Source organism: Phocoena sinus, chromosome 4 (assembly GCF_008692025.1).
Source record: "Phocoena sinus isolate mPhoSin1 chromosome 4, mPhoSin1.pri, whole genome shotgun sequence".
Taxonomy (NCBI): domain Eukaryota; kingdom Metazoa; phylum Chordata; class Mammalia; order Artiodactyla; family Phocoenidae; genus Phocoena; species Phocoena sinus.
The window spans coordinates 89,719,265-89,740,734 of record NC_045766.1 but is presented as its reverse complement, the minus strand read 5'-3'; the positions used below and the strand labels follow the sequence as shown (position 1 = coordinate 89,740,734).

The 21,470-nt window shown below is 38.4% G+C and overlaps 1 protein-coding gene across 1 annotated transcript in view; it reads right to left on the bottom strand.

Annotated features, from left to right (window-relative positions):
- The window catches only part of IFT57 (intraflagellar transport 57), a 60,916-nt gene that overhangs the window by 23,612 nt on the left and 15,834 nt on the right, over positions 1-21,470 (bottom strand). The window contains exons 5-6 of the mRNA XM_032631047.1: positions 21,035-21,103; positions 2,694-2,816 (exon numbers count right to left, since the gene is read on the bottom strand). Coding sequence (XP_032486938.1) covers positions 2,694-2,816; positions 21,035-21,103 — 192 coding nt within the window. The remainder of the gene's footprint in view (positions 1-2,693; positions 2,817-21,034; positions 21,104-21,470) is intronic.

Below are 21,470 nucleotides of genomic sequence, written 5' to 3'. Positions count from 1 at the left end.
ACATACTTATTTTCCCAGTTGTAATTTGTTTAAGCTAATATTAAAATTTATTTGCATTCTTTGAGAACTGGTAATAGTAACAAGTAGTGCCAGAAACAAGGATAAGCTAGCCTAGCAATAAAAACCTGATTACATTATGAAGAATATACAAAATAAAATACTGGTGTATGACAGGATGTCATCAAGCATACAGACTATAATATGCAAAAAGAACGGAAAAGAAGATTTACTTTTTTAATATAATACACTGCTGGGAAGCATACAAGGACTAAAATGAACCTGTGAGATAAAAAAAGCAAAACATTTGATCCGGTGCCAAATAAATATGGGACGTTTTTTACTTCTAACACAAGGTAATTTTAAAGAAATTTATCATTGTTTTAAATAATGCTGACCCTATATTACTTATCTCCTACATCTCTATGCTACTTAAAAATTAATGTAACAGTGATCAGTAAAACACATTGATCTGAAAGTAATTAATTCCTTTTCTTCCCCCTCAAACATGAAGTTGAAATCTTGAAAGGTCCTAAATGGCCTGCGGTGAGTAAGAGGTTATTGTTTTGTCCAAAAGTAAAGGAGAGGGTTTGGTTTTGGTAGAGTTAGGAGTTGAGGAAGAATGGGATCAACCATGATTCTGGTGTCAACACTTCCTGATTAAGGAGGATAATGAGTCCATGAGAAACCACATGTATAACCAGATTACTTTATTTCTGAGACATGAAAAACATTTCTCTATTCATTAGCCCCTTATTTTCTCAAATCAATGTATAATTTTATTTTTCTTAAGTAAGCTGAATGAAGAATTGACCCTAAAGCTGTAATTCCCATTTGCTACAGCTGAAATACTTAGGAGAAAGAAGGGTTTACGAAACACTGGACACAAGGACCAAATTATCTAGAGAAGAATTCTGAAAAAGCAATCAAATAGGACTTTATGTCAGTATTTTTACCACAAAAATCTAAACTCAAAATGACATTCACATATTCGAAAAAATACCAACCCCCCCCCAAAAACTTTATCTGACATTTTCGAATGTTGCCTGTAACACGGACTGTATAATTAATGACACAGTATATCCTCATAAGATCAAGGCTGGTAATGAATGGCATGAGACTAAGAGTCCAACTCCGAATTAGTTAATTCTTCCCCAAATCAGTAGAACATTGATTCTTTAAGAATCCAGGATTTTGACTACTGCAGTATTGGTTTATAAAACTGTATAGGTTAGCAGTTACATTTATATTCTCTCTTTCTTTATTCAGTTACTTCTACTATGTGGAGATCAATGACAGTTCTTAAAAAAAAACACACTCGTGTGATCCTATTAGATTTTAAGTGAGATGTTTGATTTCAAGAGTTTACTTATCTTGAAAGTAAACAAATTAAACATGCTTCCTCACGGGACTAAGATGTACTTGAGAGTTCCCGACTACACAATTATTTTAACATGTTGTTCTAACTACAGTCACAATAATAGTGATGTTTAATTGTATGAAGAAAATTTGTTCTGACAAAACTAAAGAATCAGAAATTACATTTTCACAAAAAAATTACATTTTTGAAAATTATGACTTCCAGCAGAGATCAAATCAGGAAAGAAATTCTTATTAATATGTATTTACATATAAGAGATATATAAACAGAGAATTTACCCCCAATGTACTCAAATAATAGCTGTCCTCCATAATGATTGGGTAAATATATTGTAAACAGGCTGTAGGATTTGCCCACTTACTCTAGGTAAAGCTTGTTCCACAGCTGTTCACAGTCCAGGAAGACCTCTGTTGTCCTTATCTTATTTTAGGACTGCCCTAGGAGTCTAGGCTACTTCTTAGCTTCTCTAGGATACAGTTCTACATGCCCAAATCCAGGCAATCGAAGTATGAATTCGCTTCCAAGGCACTGAAAACAGCAATCTTTGTATAGCTGCTACTTTGGGGAGCAGACATACAACCACATTTGTAGAGTGACAAGTTTCCCTAGAACCTTGTTCCATAATTCTGGGGCTTGTCTCTAGCCTCCAAGGATAAAAATCCTTTAATTTTTTTACCTAGATGTCTCTCTAGCCCTTTTATAGAGATTATTATAATACTAATAAGAGTAGTATTGTCTAGTCACCTATTAGCTTGTTCTGAAGTTCTTACTCATAAATTGTAGGTAAAAAGTAAGCAGAAACTTGATTAAATGGGCCAGTTCATCTGGCCTAATCCCCAAATCTTTATTGCATATGATTTCTTGATTATGTTCTTAATATTAAACTTTTAATCATGTGTACTGAGTAGATTATGTAAGGTGGCTTCCAGGATGTCTTCTGTTTTGTCAACCAGCAGAGTTCTAAACCATTTTTTAACTCTACTCAGTTAGTATACAGTCACAGAATTCCAATTTCATTCACTATTCACCTAAACAAAATATGATTGCCAAGAAAATATATCAAAATGTATTGAGAAAATACGCCTTAATCCTAGGGAAATATGATGTGTTCCAAATCATTTTAAAGATACACTCCTTGCTTTATGGGCCATATTACATTATTTATTCATTCAACAACAATTTATTAAATCTCTATTAAAATAAAACATTGGAAACTGAATCCCTTCTTAAATCATTTTTGTAACTGGGAGTACCCTTGACCCTGAAATGGCCTTATAAAAATCTATCTGAACAAAATGTGTTCTCTCTTCTATACCTTATTGTCAGTCCTGATCGTGACTTTCAGTTGTGGTAGTACACGTTCCACTTCTAGACTCCATTCCGCAGCATCTGTTGTGGATTCCAAAATATCTTCTTGTTTGGCAGACTCGTTCATATCCTAAGAAAGGAAAGATATCACAGGATTGAGAGTTTATAAAAAGAAATGGTAAAATTTTGAGGCATTTTAGCAGCACTGCACAATTTATATCAAGCATGGTAGTATTAAAATTACAGCGGCAGAAGAAATTTTTTTCTGTCCTCTTATCCATGTTGAAAGAAAATGATGCACCAACCTGGTAGAATAGAAAAGTTAGTATTTATAAAAGAAGCAAATATGTGATTTAACTATTTTTACAAAGAATAATTTTTTTGAGATATCAGAGTGAACTCAATGGGAATACTGTCAAATGAATAAGCCATTTAGGTATGTTAATTGGTAATGGTAGAAAAGATGCAAACACTCACATGTTTGGTAAGAAAACATTGCCTTAGTTTGAATTCACTATACTGAAATACAAACCCAAAATCTGAAAGACAAAAAAGATAAGATCCCAGAAGTAAAGGGCACATTGTTTACAAATTTTGTATATATAAGGTGATATTTTGGTTAGGTCAAATCATAATATAGCTTAAAAATGTGATTTAATGCAGACCTATTTGAACTCAAATAGGGTAGAGGTTGACTTTCTTGCATTTGTTTTCTGCTGTTGAGTAATAAGCTCAATTCAGTCCTGTTTTTGAATAAGAAAAGGAAAATTTTTTTTTTCCATTTTCTCAGCCCTCCACATTTTGGCATTAAGTATGTATGGATCTGAAAACATAAAGAACGTAGAAATTAATGATTTAAAGATAAAGTTTAATGCATTGATTTTGGTAGTATTTTTCCTTTTATGCTCCCTTGAAAAATTATTTAAAAAGTAAGAAAAATATAAAAAATTATTAATATAGAAAAAAAGAAACCTGAGAGATACAAACAGCCAAATACAATGTATAAACCTTACATGGATTCTAACTTAAACAATCTGTAAAAAGATGTTTTTGAGACAATTAGGGAAATTTGAATACGAAGAGTATTAGATGATATTAAGGAATTATTATTAATTTTATAGATATGACAATGGCATGATGGATATGTTAAAAAAGGCTTTATAAATCAGAGATAAATGTTGAAATATTTACAGGTGAATTTACATAATGTCTGAAATTTACTTTAAAATAATATGGGGTGAAGAGAAAAGGAGGGAGGGGCTTTAGAGGAAACACAATCAACCAAAGGTTAACTGTTAAACAAGGTACTGTTGCATAAGGGTTCATTATCTCATTCTAATTCTGTTATGTTTGCAATTTCCCCTAATACAACATTTAAAAATAAAAGACTATATAAACAACCTCATGGTGAAATTACATTCTCATTGTGAATTTGTCACTAAAACATATTTCTTGTCCAGTATAACACTAAGTACAAGAATAACCTTATATTGGGATTTAATTTTGGGGGGAGCTTGAGGTCTCCAGGGGCTTTGAACTGACTCCCGACTGAGTCTCTAGGTCACTGCTGATGTGAAAAAACCTCTCTCTCTCTCCTACCTCCCAGCTCATATTAGCAAGTTCTAAACAGACTCAGAGCCTTAAAAGGAGCATATATTGCTTTCTGTTCAGAAATTCAGGAGGCTATACAGTTCTAACCACGCAATTAGAGAATGGGTAACTAATATATGCTTTTACATTTCATAGTATGTGGTCTGAATTTATTCAGTTAGTATAAAAAATACAAGCATTAATTTAAGAAAAGTAAAATGTGGAAACTCCAAGTGAAAAATGTCCAAGATTCTATTTTAAGCATTAAAGTGCTCATTTAAATACAGAAACATTGTATTATTTTGAGCACCTAATATAATGCTATAGACCTATATAAACTGAATCCAAGGTAGCACAATAGCATCATAGCTGGGGACGGGTGGCAGTATTCACAAGGCAGACATGTGTGAAGTTATATAAGAATGTATGTGATGGCATGAGAAGAGATACTGGGTCTCCCAGTGGAAACCTAAAGCCACAGGGAAAATTCTCAGTCATGAAACTCCACACTGACATTCATTAATGTTCATATACTTGCACACTCACTGGCACATCCCAGTACCCATCCCTGGCTCTAGGAGGCCCAATTCATTTTCTATAAAAAACCCGGTAGACTTATGAGGATGACAGTGGGGGTGGGAGGATGTACACACTACCAGTGGGATGTGAGCGCTGACATTTGGAGCGTGTGTGTGATATATACACAGGCTTGCTCCTTCCAGGGTTATGAGCCTCACATCCCAATCGCACAGAGCCAGACTGAGTCAAAAAGGGGCATGTCCTCTTAAGCAGCAGTTCTGTATGATGCTTAATAGAACGCAGGTGTTCTGGTCACTGATTTAAAAATAAGTTTGACTTACAGAACCACTGTTTGGGTGAATTGAAACTAGTGCTACTGATTAAATCCTTGAGCCACTCTTCCCCAACCCCATCATCCCCTCCATCCCATCCCCGCTTCTTCCCTTCATTACAGGAGGGTGGAGTCCAAAATCACCAAACAAAGCCAGAGAGGGTACCCATCCACATTCCCACCTTCTTCAGGCCTGAACATTGGATTGTTCAAGCTGTGCATAACATACTTAAAATTTTTACTCAAGGAAGGGCACATTTTTCTAATTTTCACAAAGGCAAATGGTTAGTATTGGCTCTGTTTGAATCGGACAGTAGAGTACATGGAGATCAAACACCACATCAAGACAGCCCTGTGCATAAGCTGTAATACTATTTGGTTTTATATTGGGCCCTTCAGTAAGTTATATTTACCCTTCTTAGCTTATTATTTGGTTCCTTCAGGCAATACTTTGCTAATTCCTACTCCCAATGTCCTGAAATGATTTAATGTAGCAGCTCAAAAATTTTCACTCATTCCTAGGCTATAGTTAATATACTGGGGGAAATGGCCTAGTTACTAAATGAAGAAAGGGCAAAAAAAGAGAACATTAGGCTTGGTAGAACAGCATTAACTTATTCAAACTATACAGTCTCTTTCTACTTCCATCTTTGCACATCTATTTCATAACCTTGTTCCTCACTCAGAATTTCCTAATGCCTAATAAGTGGATACATTAACTGAGCAAGCCCTACATATGAAGCATAAATCATTTTAACCACACCTTGGTTATAATACTTTGAGAAAACCTTTCCTTTCCGATTGTTTCTCTAATAACAAATGGTATTTTATGTGGAGCTATTAGTTAAAGAGAAATAAACTGCTGTTTCCATTTAATCAAAATTTTACATCATCATGACAAAGTTCCTCTCTGAAACAACATTAACGAAGATAAAGCATGGCTCCTGGGAAACTGCATTTTCCAGTTAATGCTGCTGAAGAAACAATTAGAAGCTCAGTAAGACACAGGTTATCCCGAAGTCTCATTTATAATTAATTAATTTACCAATAAGCCATTTGTTAAGCTCCTACAACATTCAAGGTAAGAATCCAGGCACTGTGCTTGGTATGGAGAGATAGAAGGATTTAATCCCTGCCTGCAAAGAGTTTACAGCCTATTAGGAAGAGTCTGAGGCTAGTTAGTGGGGGTAATAATTGGTCCTAAGAAAAAGAAACTGATGAGAACTGACCCTAAGACTGCCAAAGGGAAAGCTGAAGATAACAGTCCAAGGCATCCCCTAACATAACCTTGAGGCATACTACCCAGGGTCAGTTCAAGGATCGAACATGCAAGGTTGGCGCTCCGTACTGCTCCCTCCCCGGGAGCTCCTGCCTCCCTACCTCCCTCCCGGAATGACTAAGGGCAGAGAGGCCCCACCCGGGGCCCCACCCCCTCAACCCTGCCGCCCAGAATGGAGCCCGCGTTTATGCGGAGCTGGAACTCCTGGCTCAGGATCTCTTCCCTCCACTGCCGCTGAGCCGCCCCAGAGCCCAATGGGAGGGTGGAGCGACCCCCAACCCCGCCCTTGCCCACGGCTGCAGCGCCGCCAGGTCTGGAAGGGCCCCTCCGGCCGAAGCCGTGACCTTCCTGGGGACCGCGGGCCAGGAAATCAAATTATCAGTGCCGAAGGAGACTGACCAGAGGCCCAAGAACACAGGAAATACCAAAAGTCATCACAAACATCAGCCCCACAGAACCCCTAAAGCCCAGATCCTGAAGAAGCAAAAGGGGAGACAAACTGCCTCAAAAGGTATGTTAGTCATGTATACTCCCTGTAAGAGTACATCAAAGGGCTTGTTTCCACTGATGATGACAAGAGATGCTACAAAGGCACTTTCAGTTTTCAATATAATGGAAATAAAAACTATTATACTGGCATTGTAATTTATTTTCCCCGTACCATCATTGAGGTTGGGTGCCTCTTCATATGTAAAATGATCATTTTTATTTCTTTTTCAGTGAAATTTAATTTCATAGGCTCCAAATATTTTTATTTGGTCACTTTTATTTCTTCTTTTGATTGAGAGGCAATTCAAATTATACTTTATATTTGTGGTGTCTTCTCCCACAGCATCCTTCCAAGCTAATTACTGTCCACACAGTCACTAAAAAATTTGTCAAGGAACTTGCTTTCACAGGTCATCCACCACTCAAGACACTTTATGTGAGGGCCATCTGCCTTGAACAGCCTTATATCAAGAGCTCTGTATGGAGCTCTTTGAACTCTACTTTTGGACCAGATAAAGGACAGGATGACGATATCATTATTTCCTCACAACCAGGTCAATGCTCAAACATCATTGCCAAGCTGACAGACAACAGGCCTGGGATCTTCTCCTATGATTTTCCCCAGCTTGCCACCAAGACATTTGATCTGAACCATGTCACCATCACCTTAGTCCTGAGAAGTTTGTTTCTAAAATGAACCTGAGGGACTTCCCTGGTGGCGCAGTGGTTAAGAATCCGCCTGCCAATGCAGGGGACACGGGTTGGATCCCTGGTCCGGGAAGATCCCACATGCCCTAGAGCAACTAAGCCCGTGTGGCACAACTACTGAGCCTGAGCTCTATAACCTGCGAGCCACAACTACTGAGCCTGCATGCCACAACTACTGAAGCCCACATGCCTAGAGCCCGTGCTCCGCAGCGAGAAGACACCGCAATGAGAAGCCCGCGTACCACAACGAAGAGCAGCCCCTCCTTGCTGCAACTAGAGAAAGCCCTCGCGCAGCAAAGAAGACCCAACACAGCCACAAATAAATAAAATAAAGTAATTTTTTTTAAAAAATAAAATGAACCTGAAATACAACCCCCCCCCAAAAATGCAACGTTACTAGCCTGCTCAGAATCCTGTTCCAGAAAGTAGTCTCCCCTTTTCCCAGGTAATATTAATGGGATAGTTAAGCATCTGAATAAATACTGTGTTCTCTGTGTGTGTATTTATACACACACACACACACACACACACACACACACACACATAAATATACATAGTTGGTTGTGGTTGGTCTTATGAAGATAGGGGTGTAATAAGAGAAGGCCCTGCATTTCAGTAAGAGAGATCATGTGAGGATATATAAAGCCCTTTGCACTGGATAGCGTGCATAGTGCTGCAAAGCTGTTCTGGTCAACTAGGCTAAGTATGGCTACAAAACCTGATACATTTTCAAAGTACAAAACCTCTTACTTAACTCTGGGGGCTACAGGTAGGCCACGGCTACCAGTAGGGGGAGTAATGTATTAACAGAGAGAGACGGACCTATTAAGTATTAATACAGAAAACTGTTACAGGTGATATACAGTGGAAGCACTGGTCATGTTTTTGGTATACCTGTTGAGTTGCCATCTTAAAACAAAGAACTTAAAACTATCTCTTTGGGGAGAAACTATTCCTAATGGGTACTGCACACACATTACTGGAAAACCCGGTAAGAGAACAGGGACTAATCAGGTTACTGGCCAGAGAAATGTTGACTATGACTTCCTGATATCAGCAAGAGTTAACTCCACTCATTTCAACTCTGCTAGGTCCATAACAACAAAAGCCTGGTACTACAGGATCTTTTTGATCCCAAGGGTCCAAGCCAGATTGGGCAGTTGGCTCTGGTTAAGACATCTCCCCATTGGGAATAAAGAAGAAAGCTGGGAATAGCGTAAGGCAGTATTTCTAAAACTTGACTAATTATGGCCACTCTACAAAACATCCCTTGATCACTGACTGAGACCTCGTCTGGTAAAGGGAACATATATGCCTGCATGGGCAGACCCAAGAGTGAAGCTCAAGGCTCAGGCAAGGAAGTGAGAAGACACTTCCTTGGGAATGGAGTCCCCATGTCAGACATTACAGAGAGATCACAAGTTCAGATGGGAGCCTGCTGGGAGGACCTAGATCATAAGGGCCTGGACAGAAGCTGGATTCACAGACTTCCAGGTGAAAACGGGAGATGAAGGGAGAGTTAGAAGATCCCAACACCGAACTAGTAATGAAACGAGAATAAGTGGAGGTGCTTACGTCTACAATTACCAAGCCAAAATTCCTACTTCTTAGGAAGATCAGACACCACTGTCAGACTGGATTCTGGATACTGGTAAATGCTGACATTTACTGGCTCTAATTTTTTTTTTTTTTTTTTTTTGTGGTACGCGGGCCTCTCACTGTTGCAGCCTCTCCCGCCGCGGAGCACAGGCCCCGGACGCGCAGGCCCAGCGGCCATGGCTCACGGACCCAGCTGCTCCGCGACATGTGGGATCCTCCTGGACCGGGCACGAACCCACGTCCCCTGCATTGGCAGGCGGACTCCCAACCACTGCGCCACCAGGGAAGCCCTACTGGCTGTAATTTTAAAAAAATATTTATTTGTTTATTTGGCTGCAGTGGGTCTTAGTTGCGGCATGCAGGATCTTCGTTGCTGTGTGTGGGCTCTTAGTTGCGGCATGCGGGATCTAGTTCCCTGACCGGGGATCAAACCCAGGCCCCCTGCATTGGGAGTATGGAGTCTTAACCACTGGACCACCAGGGAAGTCCCTTACATCTTTTTGATGTCTCATATTGTATGTACTATTCCGTAATACAATGATGCCCTCAGGGCAGAGAAATCTGGATATGACTGATCCCACACTAAATGATCCCAGATAACTAAAGTTGCTCACATTCTGCCTGTAAACTGTTCCTGTAGCTTCCTGTTATCAAGATGCCAGTGATCACCTGTGGCTGTCTCCCTGCTTGCCTGTAGCACCCCTTCCTCCTCCTAGGCTGCTGTGGGTTTAGAAACCTAATAACCAAGCTTGTTAGAACGTAGGCAAAGTCAGAATACAGGGGGAAAAAGTGGGCACTCAGGGACAGGGGGCAGTGAGGTTAGGTCTCCTCATAGAATATTTTTAAATGGAAGTGTTTATACTTATTTTGGTTGCTCAGAGGCCTTTTTTGCATTTTTCCTCATCTGCTGTTTTTTCCAAGATAGGCTATGTGGCCAAAAGGCTAACATAGTATATACAGTCTTACTATGAATTAAACAGGGTTTCTCCTAAGGATATCTAGTGTCCCTGTCTCCTTACAATCTATCAATAAAGCTAGATAGAGGGATAAGTTATTTCAATCAAGAGTGTTCATCAAAATCCAATGATTTTAACAAACTATACTTAAGGCAGAGTTAAAACCTTTCATGTCCGTACAAGCCAATTCTTCTTCATGATTAAAGAAGCACAAATTGTGATTTTGATTCATTATTTTCTTTCCAAATTAGGTTTTACATAATTTAACACTATATTACTATGAAGAAAAAAATGTTTAATACCATAAAAAAAGTATCTTCAGATTTGTTCTGAATAACCAAATTAAACCCCGGCTAATCTATCAAAAGAAATAGATAGATGGTAGCCTCTATCTTTAAATATATGAAGTTCATAAAAGGTTTTCTTAAGTTCAATTTTAAGACTATCAAAAGAAATTTTATTCTAAGTTATAATGTGAACCAAGACTTGAATAAATTATGCTCCAACAAATCAAAAAAGGTAAAAAGAAAGCTCCCCAAATTAACACAAAATAAATTTAATTTTCCAATAGGAAATATGAAATTATTTTTGAACGACAATTTAACCTCCAATATTATTTCTATTTAATACATCAAACTACCTTTGCTACTACTTTAACTACTTTAGCTACATTGGTACACTAAGTGCTAAGATAAAACCATCTCTGACTTTTTATTTTCTCAAAATAAAACCAAAAGAAAGTATCCCTGGAAGTATGTCTGGAGGAACTAATGTAGACATTATACTTGGTGTTGCAGAGTATGCAAAATAAGTCTAACTTTTTATGGCATGAATTTCTAAAAGGCTTCTTTCCTTTGAGATGGCAACCACATAGATATACCAGTGCTCAAATACTATACTTGGTCAATACCAAGAGAAGGGGTCCCCAACCCCTGGGCCGCACACCTGTATTTGTGGCCTGTTAGGAACCAGGCACAACGGCAGGAGGTAAGCGGCCGGTGAGTGAGTGAAGCTTCATCTGTATTTACAGCCACTCCTCATTGCTCGCATTACCACCTGAGCTCCGCCTCCTGTCAGATCATCGGCAGCATTAGATTCTCATAGGAGCGTGAACCCTACCGTGAACTGCGCATGTGAGGGATCTAGGTTGCGCACTCCTTATGAGAATCTAATGCCTGATGATCTGAGGTGGAGCTGAGGCTGTGATGCTAGCGCTGGGGAGCGGCTGCAAATACAGATTATCATTAGCAGAGAGGTTTGACTGCACAGGGACTATAATAAATCAATTGCTTGCAAACTCATATCAAAATCCTACCAGTGAGTGGCAATTGACTTTGTCCGTGCTAGAAGAGGATCAACTGCTTGAGATCGCAAATGATGGTGGCCTTAAAAGTTTGTTTGAGACTTCAAATCTCCATACGTTCTGGATTAAAGTCAAGGCGGAGTATCCTGAGATTGCCACAAAAGCATTGAAAAGCCTGCTTCCGTTTCCAACACCCTATCTTTGTGAAGCAGGGTTTTCTGCAGTGACAGCAATCAAAAGGAGATCACGGAGTAAACTGGACATAATCAACACACCTCGGGTGTCACTGTCTCCCATCACCCCCAGATGGGACCATCCAGTTGCAGGAAAACAAGCTCAGGGCTCCCACTGATTCTGCATTATGGTGAGTTGTATAATTATTTCATTACATATTACCATGTGATAATAATACAAATAAAGTGCACAATAAATGTAACGCACTTGAATCATCCCGAAGCCATCCCATCCCCGCCCCCGGTCCGTGGAAAAATTGTCTTCCACGAAACCGGTCCCTAGTGCCAAAAAGGCTGGGGACTGCTGTTGTAGAGTGTGAAATAAGTCTAACTTTTTAATGGAACAAATTTCTATATGGTTTCTTTTGAGATTGTAACCACATGGATATATCAGTGCTCAAATACATCTGAAGAACTCGATTCATATACTTACTGAGAGGAACATGAAAATCCAATTAACTGTCAAGAGTAAATATTCCCAGGACTCAGGGAAAAGGGAACTAAGTTGTCTTGAGAATCACCACAGCATGATGTAAATGTTAAGTGGATGAATCAGGAATGCTGTCTTTGGTCAAACCCCCCCTTCATCACTTACTAGCTGTCATTAAACCTCAGGGTTCCCATCTGTAAAATGGGAATAATAATAGTACCCTCTCCTCATTGGAAGGGTTGATATGGTGATTAAATTAAATGATGTATTTGAAAGGCTTTCACAATACTTGGTACATAGTAAGCCCTCAATATATGTTAGCAGCTATAATTATCATTATTATATGCCACGCTTGGTACTAGATACTTTTACATATGGGTTAAGTGCCCAGTAATAACACCATGAATCAAAGGAGACTTATTCCTATTTTTTTCGAATGAGAAAAATGAGGTAGAGAGCAGTTAGGTAATTTTCCCAATGTCACATCATTAGTGAGTGGCAGGGCCCAGGCAATGTTACCCTAGAGCACAAGCTCTGAAACACCTTACTGTACGCCTATCAATCCTTTGTCATATAGGTAACAACTATATCCGCCCAGTTTATTACTTGTTTTTTAACTTTATGGTGTTCCCCACCCCTCCATATATAAGGTTTTAATTTTTATGTGTTCAGATTTATTAGTATTTTTCCTTTATGGTTTTTAGTTTTCTTGCCATGCTTTATCATGCCTATTTCAACCCATGAATACTACACTTGCCACTCATATTCTTGTGCCTCATCATTTTTTAATTTGTTGATCCATGTGAGGTTTATTTGGGTGTAAGATATGAGGGAGGAGTCCATCTTTTTTCTCCAAATGAATAGCCTGTTATTCTATCACCATTTAATTGAATAGTTTTCCTGATTGATTTGCATTGCTTCATATACTAATACAACTGTATATGTGGATTATTTTATGAACTCTGCACTACTTCATTAATCTATTTTTGTGTCAGTATAATTTGTTTCAGACTTACACAAAAAATTACACAAGTAGCACAAAGAATTCCCATATACCTTTCATCCAGATTCATTAAATGTTAGCATCTTACATGACCTCAGGGCAATTATGCATAAAGGGATATAATGTTTATATCCGGGAGCTGAGATTTGAAGAAATTTTTAATTTTTTCTTTGTACTCTTTTGTGCTTTCATTAAAAAAAAACCCAATGAATATACTTCCCTTTTAAAAACAATAAAGTTTTTTCAATAAAAACAAGTAAAAATATATGTTGAATTAACTTCCAAAAACTAGCTGGTACAGGTGGTAAATGCTTCAGGAGTTTGAATAAGAGAGAGAAGTGCGTTTTAATGGCGATGGTGAGATTTAAGTTTAACTTTACAAGGAAGTTGGGGATGTAAACAGGCAGAAAAGGCAAGCCAAGGGTTTATATAGCCAGGAGAGCATCATAAGCCAAAATATGAAATATTGAATGAACACAGCTTGTGAAGATCACACGAGAAGAGAGACGAGGGGCTTAAAAAGGTGAATACTGGGGAGCAAAAAATACTGAATATATTGTGAAAGACCTTAGAGGACAGGCTGAGGAATGTGAATTTTGTCCTTTAAGCCAGAGGGGAGGCAAAGTAAAGTTACAAACAAGGTAAAATAACTTAGCCCACCAACCTTTATTTAGTACCTACTATATACCAGGTACTGTGCTACTCCAGGGACAGTGAATAAAATGATAAAAAATCCTCATAAAAGAACATGCTAGTTGTTTTTTTTTTTTTTTTTTAATTAATTTATTTTTATTTATGGCTGTGTTGGGTCTTTGTTTCTGTGCGAGGGCTTTCTCTAGTTGTGGCAAGCGGGGGCCACTCTTCACCGCGGTGCGCGGACCTCTCACTATCGCAGCCTCTCTTGTTGCGGAGCACAGGCTCCAGACGCGCAGGCTCAGTAATTGTGGCTCACGGGCCCAGTTGCTCCGCGGCATGTGGGATCTTCCCAGACCAGGGCTCGAACCTGCATCCCCTGCATTGGCAGGCAGATTCCCAACCACTGCGCCACCAGGGAAGCCCTCTAGTTGTGTCTTATGAAGATTTGTGGGTTGTACATTTGTGGATCATAGGATTAAATGGGGCTGGGTGAGAAGGGAAGGTATCACTAAGAGGGCAGAGTTTGAGCTGAACCTTGAACATTGAAGAGTCAGGTAGAGAGATGATGGGAAGGCATTTTGGGTAAGAGACAAAGGAAAAGAGGATGGGATGAGAGCAGATATACTCCTGAGGTGTTTCAAAACCTACGAGAGGTCCTCTTTAACTTAACCTGGAAAAGTTATTCCAGTGAAAGAAAATAAAGTTGGCTATGTGGACAGAGGTCAAATTGCTAAGGGTTTTGAAAGCCAGACCAAAAATGTATTGCTTTATAATCTGTATAAACTGTCCTGAAGGCAACGAAAAGCCATCAAAAGTTACTGAATTCAGAATGATCTGACTAAAGTCACGTTTTGGTAAGTAAGACTGAGGAGCGAGATGAAAACTATTTTGGAAAAGGGAGGTGGGGAGATGAAGATGAGAGAGATTTCAAAGGCAGCATCCAGAGGTCTTAGTAACTAACTAGATGTCCTGGATGAAAATGAATCATTAGTCAGATATTCAAAGCACTAACACTGTTGGGGGGGATGGGTGGGGGTGGGTGTATTTAAAGGTTGTACGTTTGCAGAGGAGGACTGAAAAAAAGCACACATTCTGGGTATGCATCTAATATACTGAATTACATAATAAATATAGGCTGTTAGTGTTGATTTAGGAAATACAACCTACCCGTTTATAAAAGGACGGCTTTCAAATGATTCCCGGAAAAAAAATCATTGTATTACTTTTCATTAAATTCCCCTTAGTCATTTCCGCAGGGGAGACCCTACGTGACCCCACAGATTGAGTCCAGTGGGACTTCAATAATAATTCATGTGACAGATTATGAAAATAAAGCCATGCTATCAGCAGAGCTTCCTAATTTACAACAAGATGCAACCTTCTTGATAACTTATATGCTACGTAAGCTTCTTATTCAAAAATACTCATGGTGATCTAGAAATTTATTTGTATTGAGGGACTGGGGCTTTTTCTATTCTCCTACAGCACCTAAGAATGTTTGTAACTAATTCTAGTCTCTAAGAGAGGTAAAAAATTATACAAAATAAGAAATGCATCAAATGTATACTCTAGGCCAGCACCATGCTAGGTGTGGTGCACAAGTTCTATTAATCTTAAAATAACCCTTGGTTGAATTGTGTCCCCATCTTACAGATAAGAAAGCTGAGTTACAGAGAGGATAAATCAGTATGGCCACATGGCTAGTGACACGTGGTCAGGATTTTATCTAAGGCTGCTTTTCCACTGTAGCATTGACCTTGAAGGTATGGACTCAGAGCTAGAAGGGACCTTGAAAAGTCCTTGCTTCCTACTTCTTTCTAGGCTCACAATAACACCACGAATGAAAATAAGGATCTTTCCTATTTCAAGTGTGCGTTCAAAAGCTACACTAAAGATCAAGTAAAAGTGTCTTTTACACCCAGCAAGAACTGCTGTTTGAGCCTCCTCTGAGCAGTGAGGAGTACAGCATTTTTCTCTAACCTACATTTCCTATTCACCTCCAGATGTAAAACTGATGGGGTGGTACGAGCTAGCTACCAGAGAAATAAAAGCATTTACTCAGCAATGTGTTCCATCACACTCGAACATGTGGCGTTTTAATTGTTTCTTCTGTGAAACACCAACGATAGACTTCCCACAGTCAGAGCCCAGATAGGAGAACTCACACCCAAATGTTTCAGGAAAAGAGAAGAAAAAACATTTTCCTCGAGCAGGAATCAGAACCAGGGGCCTCCTATGGGGCACGTTGTGTTGTAGAATGGTATTTTTTTCCTGTATTAAGAAAGGACATTTTGTTGAAGAGTAAAGTGTAAATCATATGTAAAATGAGGAAAATGTAAAGTATTTAAGATATTAATCGAAGTAGATCCATCTTCTCCCCCTTTTGATCACAATATTGCAGGCTTGCCACAATGACATCCTAAACTAAAACTGAAATGATGATTTTTATTCTACGCCCAGATTTTTACTTCCTTACAGCTTCTGCTTTTTAAGATAAAAATTCTCTCATTCTTGGTACAATGAATTTTTTGCTAAGTAATTAGAAACCAATTGTGTTTAAACCTTTTGAGATAGTTGGTTTTACGCTGTATAACTCAGGATTTGGTTTCTAAAACCTCAAATTTAGCATCTCAAGGAAGAATGGTGTCTACGGCATGTTTGAAAAAAAATGTTTTGAAATGAAGTGATGGGCATTTAAAAATAGAATTCAGAGAGCACACAGCTTCCCTCCCATCATTTTTTTTTTTCACTGGGGGAGAAGAATGACACATCTGCATCATGCTGCCAGAACACTACTGCTGTGATTCCACTGAGCTTCAGAATGGAGGGGAGCTACAGAGACCACTCATAATTACAGCATAGTTACCATGAACATCCAGGTACTTTCCAATCAGCATACTCAAGTTTGAAACAGAAATGACCCAGAACACCTGCCGAACACCTTGCCACCAGAGCCTTCCTTCCCTGCTCCCACCCCTCACATCTCTGAACATTCTACCGCACCCCTAACCCTCACAGGCTCTGCCCAACTGTCAGAGCTTTAATTCCACACCAGTGTCCCTCCCACCATGGCCACTCTCAGGGACACTTCTGCTCAATTTCAGATTTCAAGAACATTCAGAAATCAGAGGGACAGAAAGAGTGTAGAACTTTGTGGGCTAGCTTCAAAGACTAATATCCATCCATATTTTTTTCTTTCTAAGAAAAAATTCAAAATTTCAATAACTAACCTGCAAATCAAACTCTGGAAAAATAAAGCAATCCTTCACTAATTGCAGAAGTTATTATCTTGCAAAGTACAGGCATACCTCAGAGATATTGCAGGTTTGGTTCCAGACCACCTCAATAAAGTAAATACCACAATAAAGAAGCAAGTCATGCAAATTTTTTGGTTTCCCAGTGCATATAAAAGATGTATTTACAATACACTGTAGTCTATTAAGTGTGCAATAGCATTATGTCTAAAAACATAAGGTATGTGCTTTAATTTAAAATATTTTATCACTAAAAATGTTAACCATCATCTGAGCCCTTAGCAAGCTGCAGCAGTAACATTAAAGATCACTGATCACAAATTGCTGTAAAAATATAACGACAATGAAAAACATTTTGAAACATTTGAAAACAATTTGAAACATTTCGAGAATTATCAAAATGTGACACAGAGACACAGTGAGCAAATACTGTTGGAAAAGTGGCACCAGTAGACTTGCTTGATGCAGGGTTGCCACAAACCTTCAATTTGTAAAAAATACAGTATCTGCAAAGCACAATAAAGTGAAGCGCCACAAGATGAGGTATGCCTGTATTATTGGTAAAACCACAATGGGGTAACAGAATTGGAGGAAGAAATCACAGCAAAAATGGCTTTAAAATACTTTTAAACCTCAAAGTAAATAACTATTCTGAAAAACACCTGCTTCCCAACAAACCAGTGCCATCACTGTAAGCGTTCGTGATTGATAGGAAGCGCCATTTTCTTAGAACACCGGTTTCAGTGCTCATGAAATACTGCTGCTGCGTTACAGTCTGATTAGGCAGACATCTTAAAGTTTAGTCAATGGGCACACAGCATCTCTTCACAAATTCTTCAAATTAGCGGATACAGGCTTCAATTATGCAGTGGGAGTCAGGAAGCTAGACCTCTAGGGTCTCCCTTCAAGGAAGGACTTGCGCTCAGTTGCGGGCAAGGTGGCCAGCAGCCGGCTTCCGGCTGTCAGCTCCCTCGGGCTCTGTCCCACCTGCAGAGCCACCTTACCTGGGGCCGCACCCTTCCCAGGGCAGACTGCCTCCGGCGACCGGCCCAGCAGGCAACACTTCTCACCCCGGCCTTTCACCATGAACATCTTGCATCCCAAACTGGGTCTCAGTGTCCACTTCCAGAGAACACAATCTGCAACATATGTCTCTTTCATTTACCTTTTCTCGTGCTCCATTTACCAGAAATCTCAGGAAAATGCTCATGTACACCCAGGTTCTTGAGTCACCATGATACTTAAGGGCACACTTTTCAGGGCCTAGACTTTGCTTTATTTAATGAAAGAAAGGAATATAAGTAGATTTCTCCCTGTATTATCCTACACAGTACATAGAAGAGGACCCAATTATTGCTGAGTTCTTTTCTCTATGAAGATTAAACTATACTTTCTCATAAAACTATAAATATAAAATAGCATTCATTCACGTGTGTATTCATTCAACATTATTCAGTACTGAGCACTTTCTACACACCAGGCACAGGTACAAAAGCAGTTAAAAAAGCTTCTGCTCTAGATGAGTTTGCAACCTACTGGTTGAGATAGACAATAAACAAATCAGATGAACACAATGCCAAAGTCTGTGAAGAACAATAAAATGGGGAGGATTAGAGAATGACTGGAGAAACATCTATTGTTTCAAAACCACAGGTAGAGGGGGACTGTTGTAATCCGCACATTGCTGGGCTGGCAGTCACGTATACATTTAGTACCTCAATTTCCTAGATAGTATCCATCATTCTTGCTCTAGTGCAGAATTCATCACATCAACTTTAGTAAAATAATATTTCTTCTGCATTGTGAGCCCACATGCTGCATGAAACACAAAATCTTAAATCTGTGTTACTAACCTATAGCGCAATTCTGTCTTGGGGAAAGAGCAGCCTGAGCCATCGCAAGCTGTAGTCAGATACAGCTGTCTCAGGCAGATGGCTTTAGTGGGCAACATCATAAACTTGCCAGATTTTTTAAAATATGAAAGGGTTTTCTGCCTCATTAGTACTTCATGGCTGACCATCCACAAACACCTGGTGTTCAGACTTCTTCCTCTTGTGAAAATGAAACCATACATAGTCTTAGTTCAAAAAGGTATATGTTATATAATCATTGTCCAAAGGATCTAATACCTAGATAATTATAAAGTCATAGGTAGGGGGAAAACCCATCCTTACACAGCTTAATTGAAGTGAAAAATTGAAATCAGGACCAATAGGGACTTAGAGTAATGGTAAAGGCAAGTTAAATCACTTTGCTCCTTCCTAATACTCAAACTACTTAGCCCAGAGGGAATTACAGGTGGCCTTTACCGGCCTCTATTTATACCATCAACATAAGAATGAAGAGTACAAATATCAGCTTCTTTCTAAGAATAACGGTGTATGCATCGCTACTTATGCTTTTTTCTTCATACTTTAGAACTCTGTCATCACATCTTCAACACATACAGGAACACCAAGCACCATAGTGTCCTTGCTTAAGATAGGAATCTACCCTGTTGAACTCTTGTTTTAAGGTAAAGGAGAAAAAGCAATAGAATTGGGAGTTTGGAGAAACTGAGTTCAAATTAAGCCACTGTAATTTATTAGCTTTTTAAAAGATCAAACTGTCCCAAGGTGATAAATTTCAGTTTTTGTATCTGTAAAATGAAAATAACATCTTCTCAAATGCCTTACAAGGTAACTAAAAAACGTGTTTTAAAGTACTTTGAAAACTACAAAGTGATGTGCAAATGTATTGTTACAACTGGAGTTTATCTGTTTGGATTTAAATGTTAACACATCATTCTGAAATAATTTTCAATTGAGCAACAAAAAATACATTCTTTCATTTAAGAAGCATTTATTCAGAATCTTCTGTGTTATACTATGGAGAATATAAAAAATGATAGTTATCCGTGTTAGCAAGGAGCTTGTACAAGTCAGATTTGAGAGAAGGAATGTGGGGGGAAGGTGTGGTTTTGGTTTTTGCCAACACCTTTTAAGTACTTTCTATGTGCCAGACATCGTTATAAATGCTTTAGATGTAGTAACTCTTTTAATCTTTAAAAACTCTACATAAAAGCTAATATTTTTATCCTCGTTTTACAGATGAGGAAGATAAGGCACAAGAAGGTTGGAAACCTGCCAAAGGTCAGACAGCTGGTTAAGTACTGAAAGTCTCAAAGTCAACTCACACACTCAGTAAAATTAGCCACAACGTTATGTTATATTACATCTCAAGTTGGGCAGAAAACGCACACATATCATTAATAATACTGACTAATGCTGACTAACAATACTAAGGCAGTGAATGATAAGTGAAGAGATCAGTGTGGGGTGAGGTGGCCAAGGAAGTCTTCATGACAGGAACCCAAAACTAGATCCAAACTTGTTGGTAGAATTGAGATAAGAATAATTAAATAAAGAACAAATAAGATTGTGTTTCATACGTACTTTTTTGAGCATGCAATAAGTATCACTTTATTGAAATATAACATACATATAGGAAAACAGAAAAATCCCAAATGTACTTTTGAAATATCTCATTGAGTGGGTTCTCTTTCATAGGCTGGATTTATTTCCTAATTAAAACAGAGCAAAAACTGACTTGAAGCAACATATGACTACCTATCCATATACCAGTCTTAATATAAACCATTTTATTTCAAAGAATTACCATTTGAGTATTTCCTATAATCAAGACCATTCAATACTGCCCATTTTAATGGAAAATAACTTGAACTATATATGTTTTTCCATAATAAAAAAATAACATAAGGCAAATCAATTATTTCCAGTTTACATGAGAAGCCCTGAGTTGATATTCCATGGTATGGACAGAAGGCTTTCCCACTTGCCCCTCTGATTTGTATATTTGCTATAATTATAATATTGTATATATAGAAAAACAGCTTCGAGAGCTACTTTTCAAATGACACACAAAGCAATGGCCAAGAATGATTTCTACTTGTTTCAATTTCTAGCAGAATATGTGTACTGACTGCTTGTTGGTCCTGTGTGTATCCCATGTAACTTACCAAGCGATAGGTCTGGGCCTTCAAAACGCTGAGATCAATAAAGTTTTCTTCATTGTCTGTCTCCTCTTCCTTAGAAAAATAAAAGAGTTTAAAAGTTAATAATTATAAAAGTTGTAATTAAAAAAGGTATTTTCAGATTTCACATACTTAATATGCTAAGCTCTATAGAAAGACTAACGCAGGAAAGGGTATTTAAAAGCCTAGTAGTGTGCATAAAGTAGGGCATAATGTTATCTGTTTTTTGATGATGCCATTTAAAAATAGGACCTCTTTTAGAGTCACTGAAGAAAAGAAAAAAAGAGAGAAAGATGCCACTGCTGTGAACCTGGGGATAAATAAACATAAAAACATAACAAGAAACAGTCCCAAGTGGCATATCTGAAATAAAGAGACACTGGAAGGAGTTAATGGAAATTTTGAGTAACATGACTAAAAT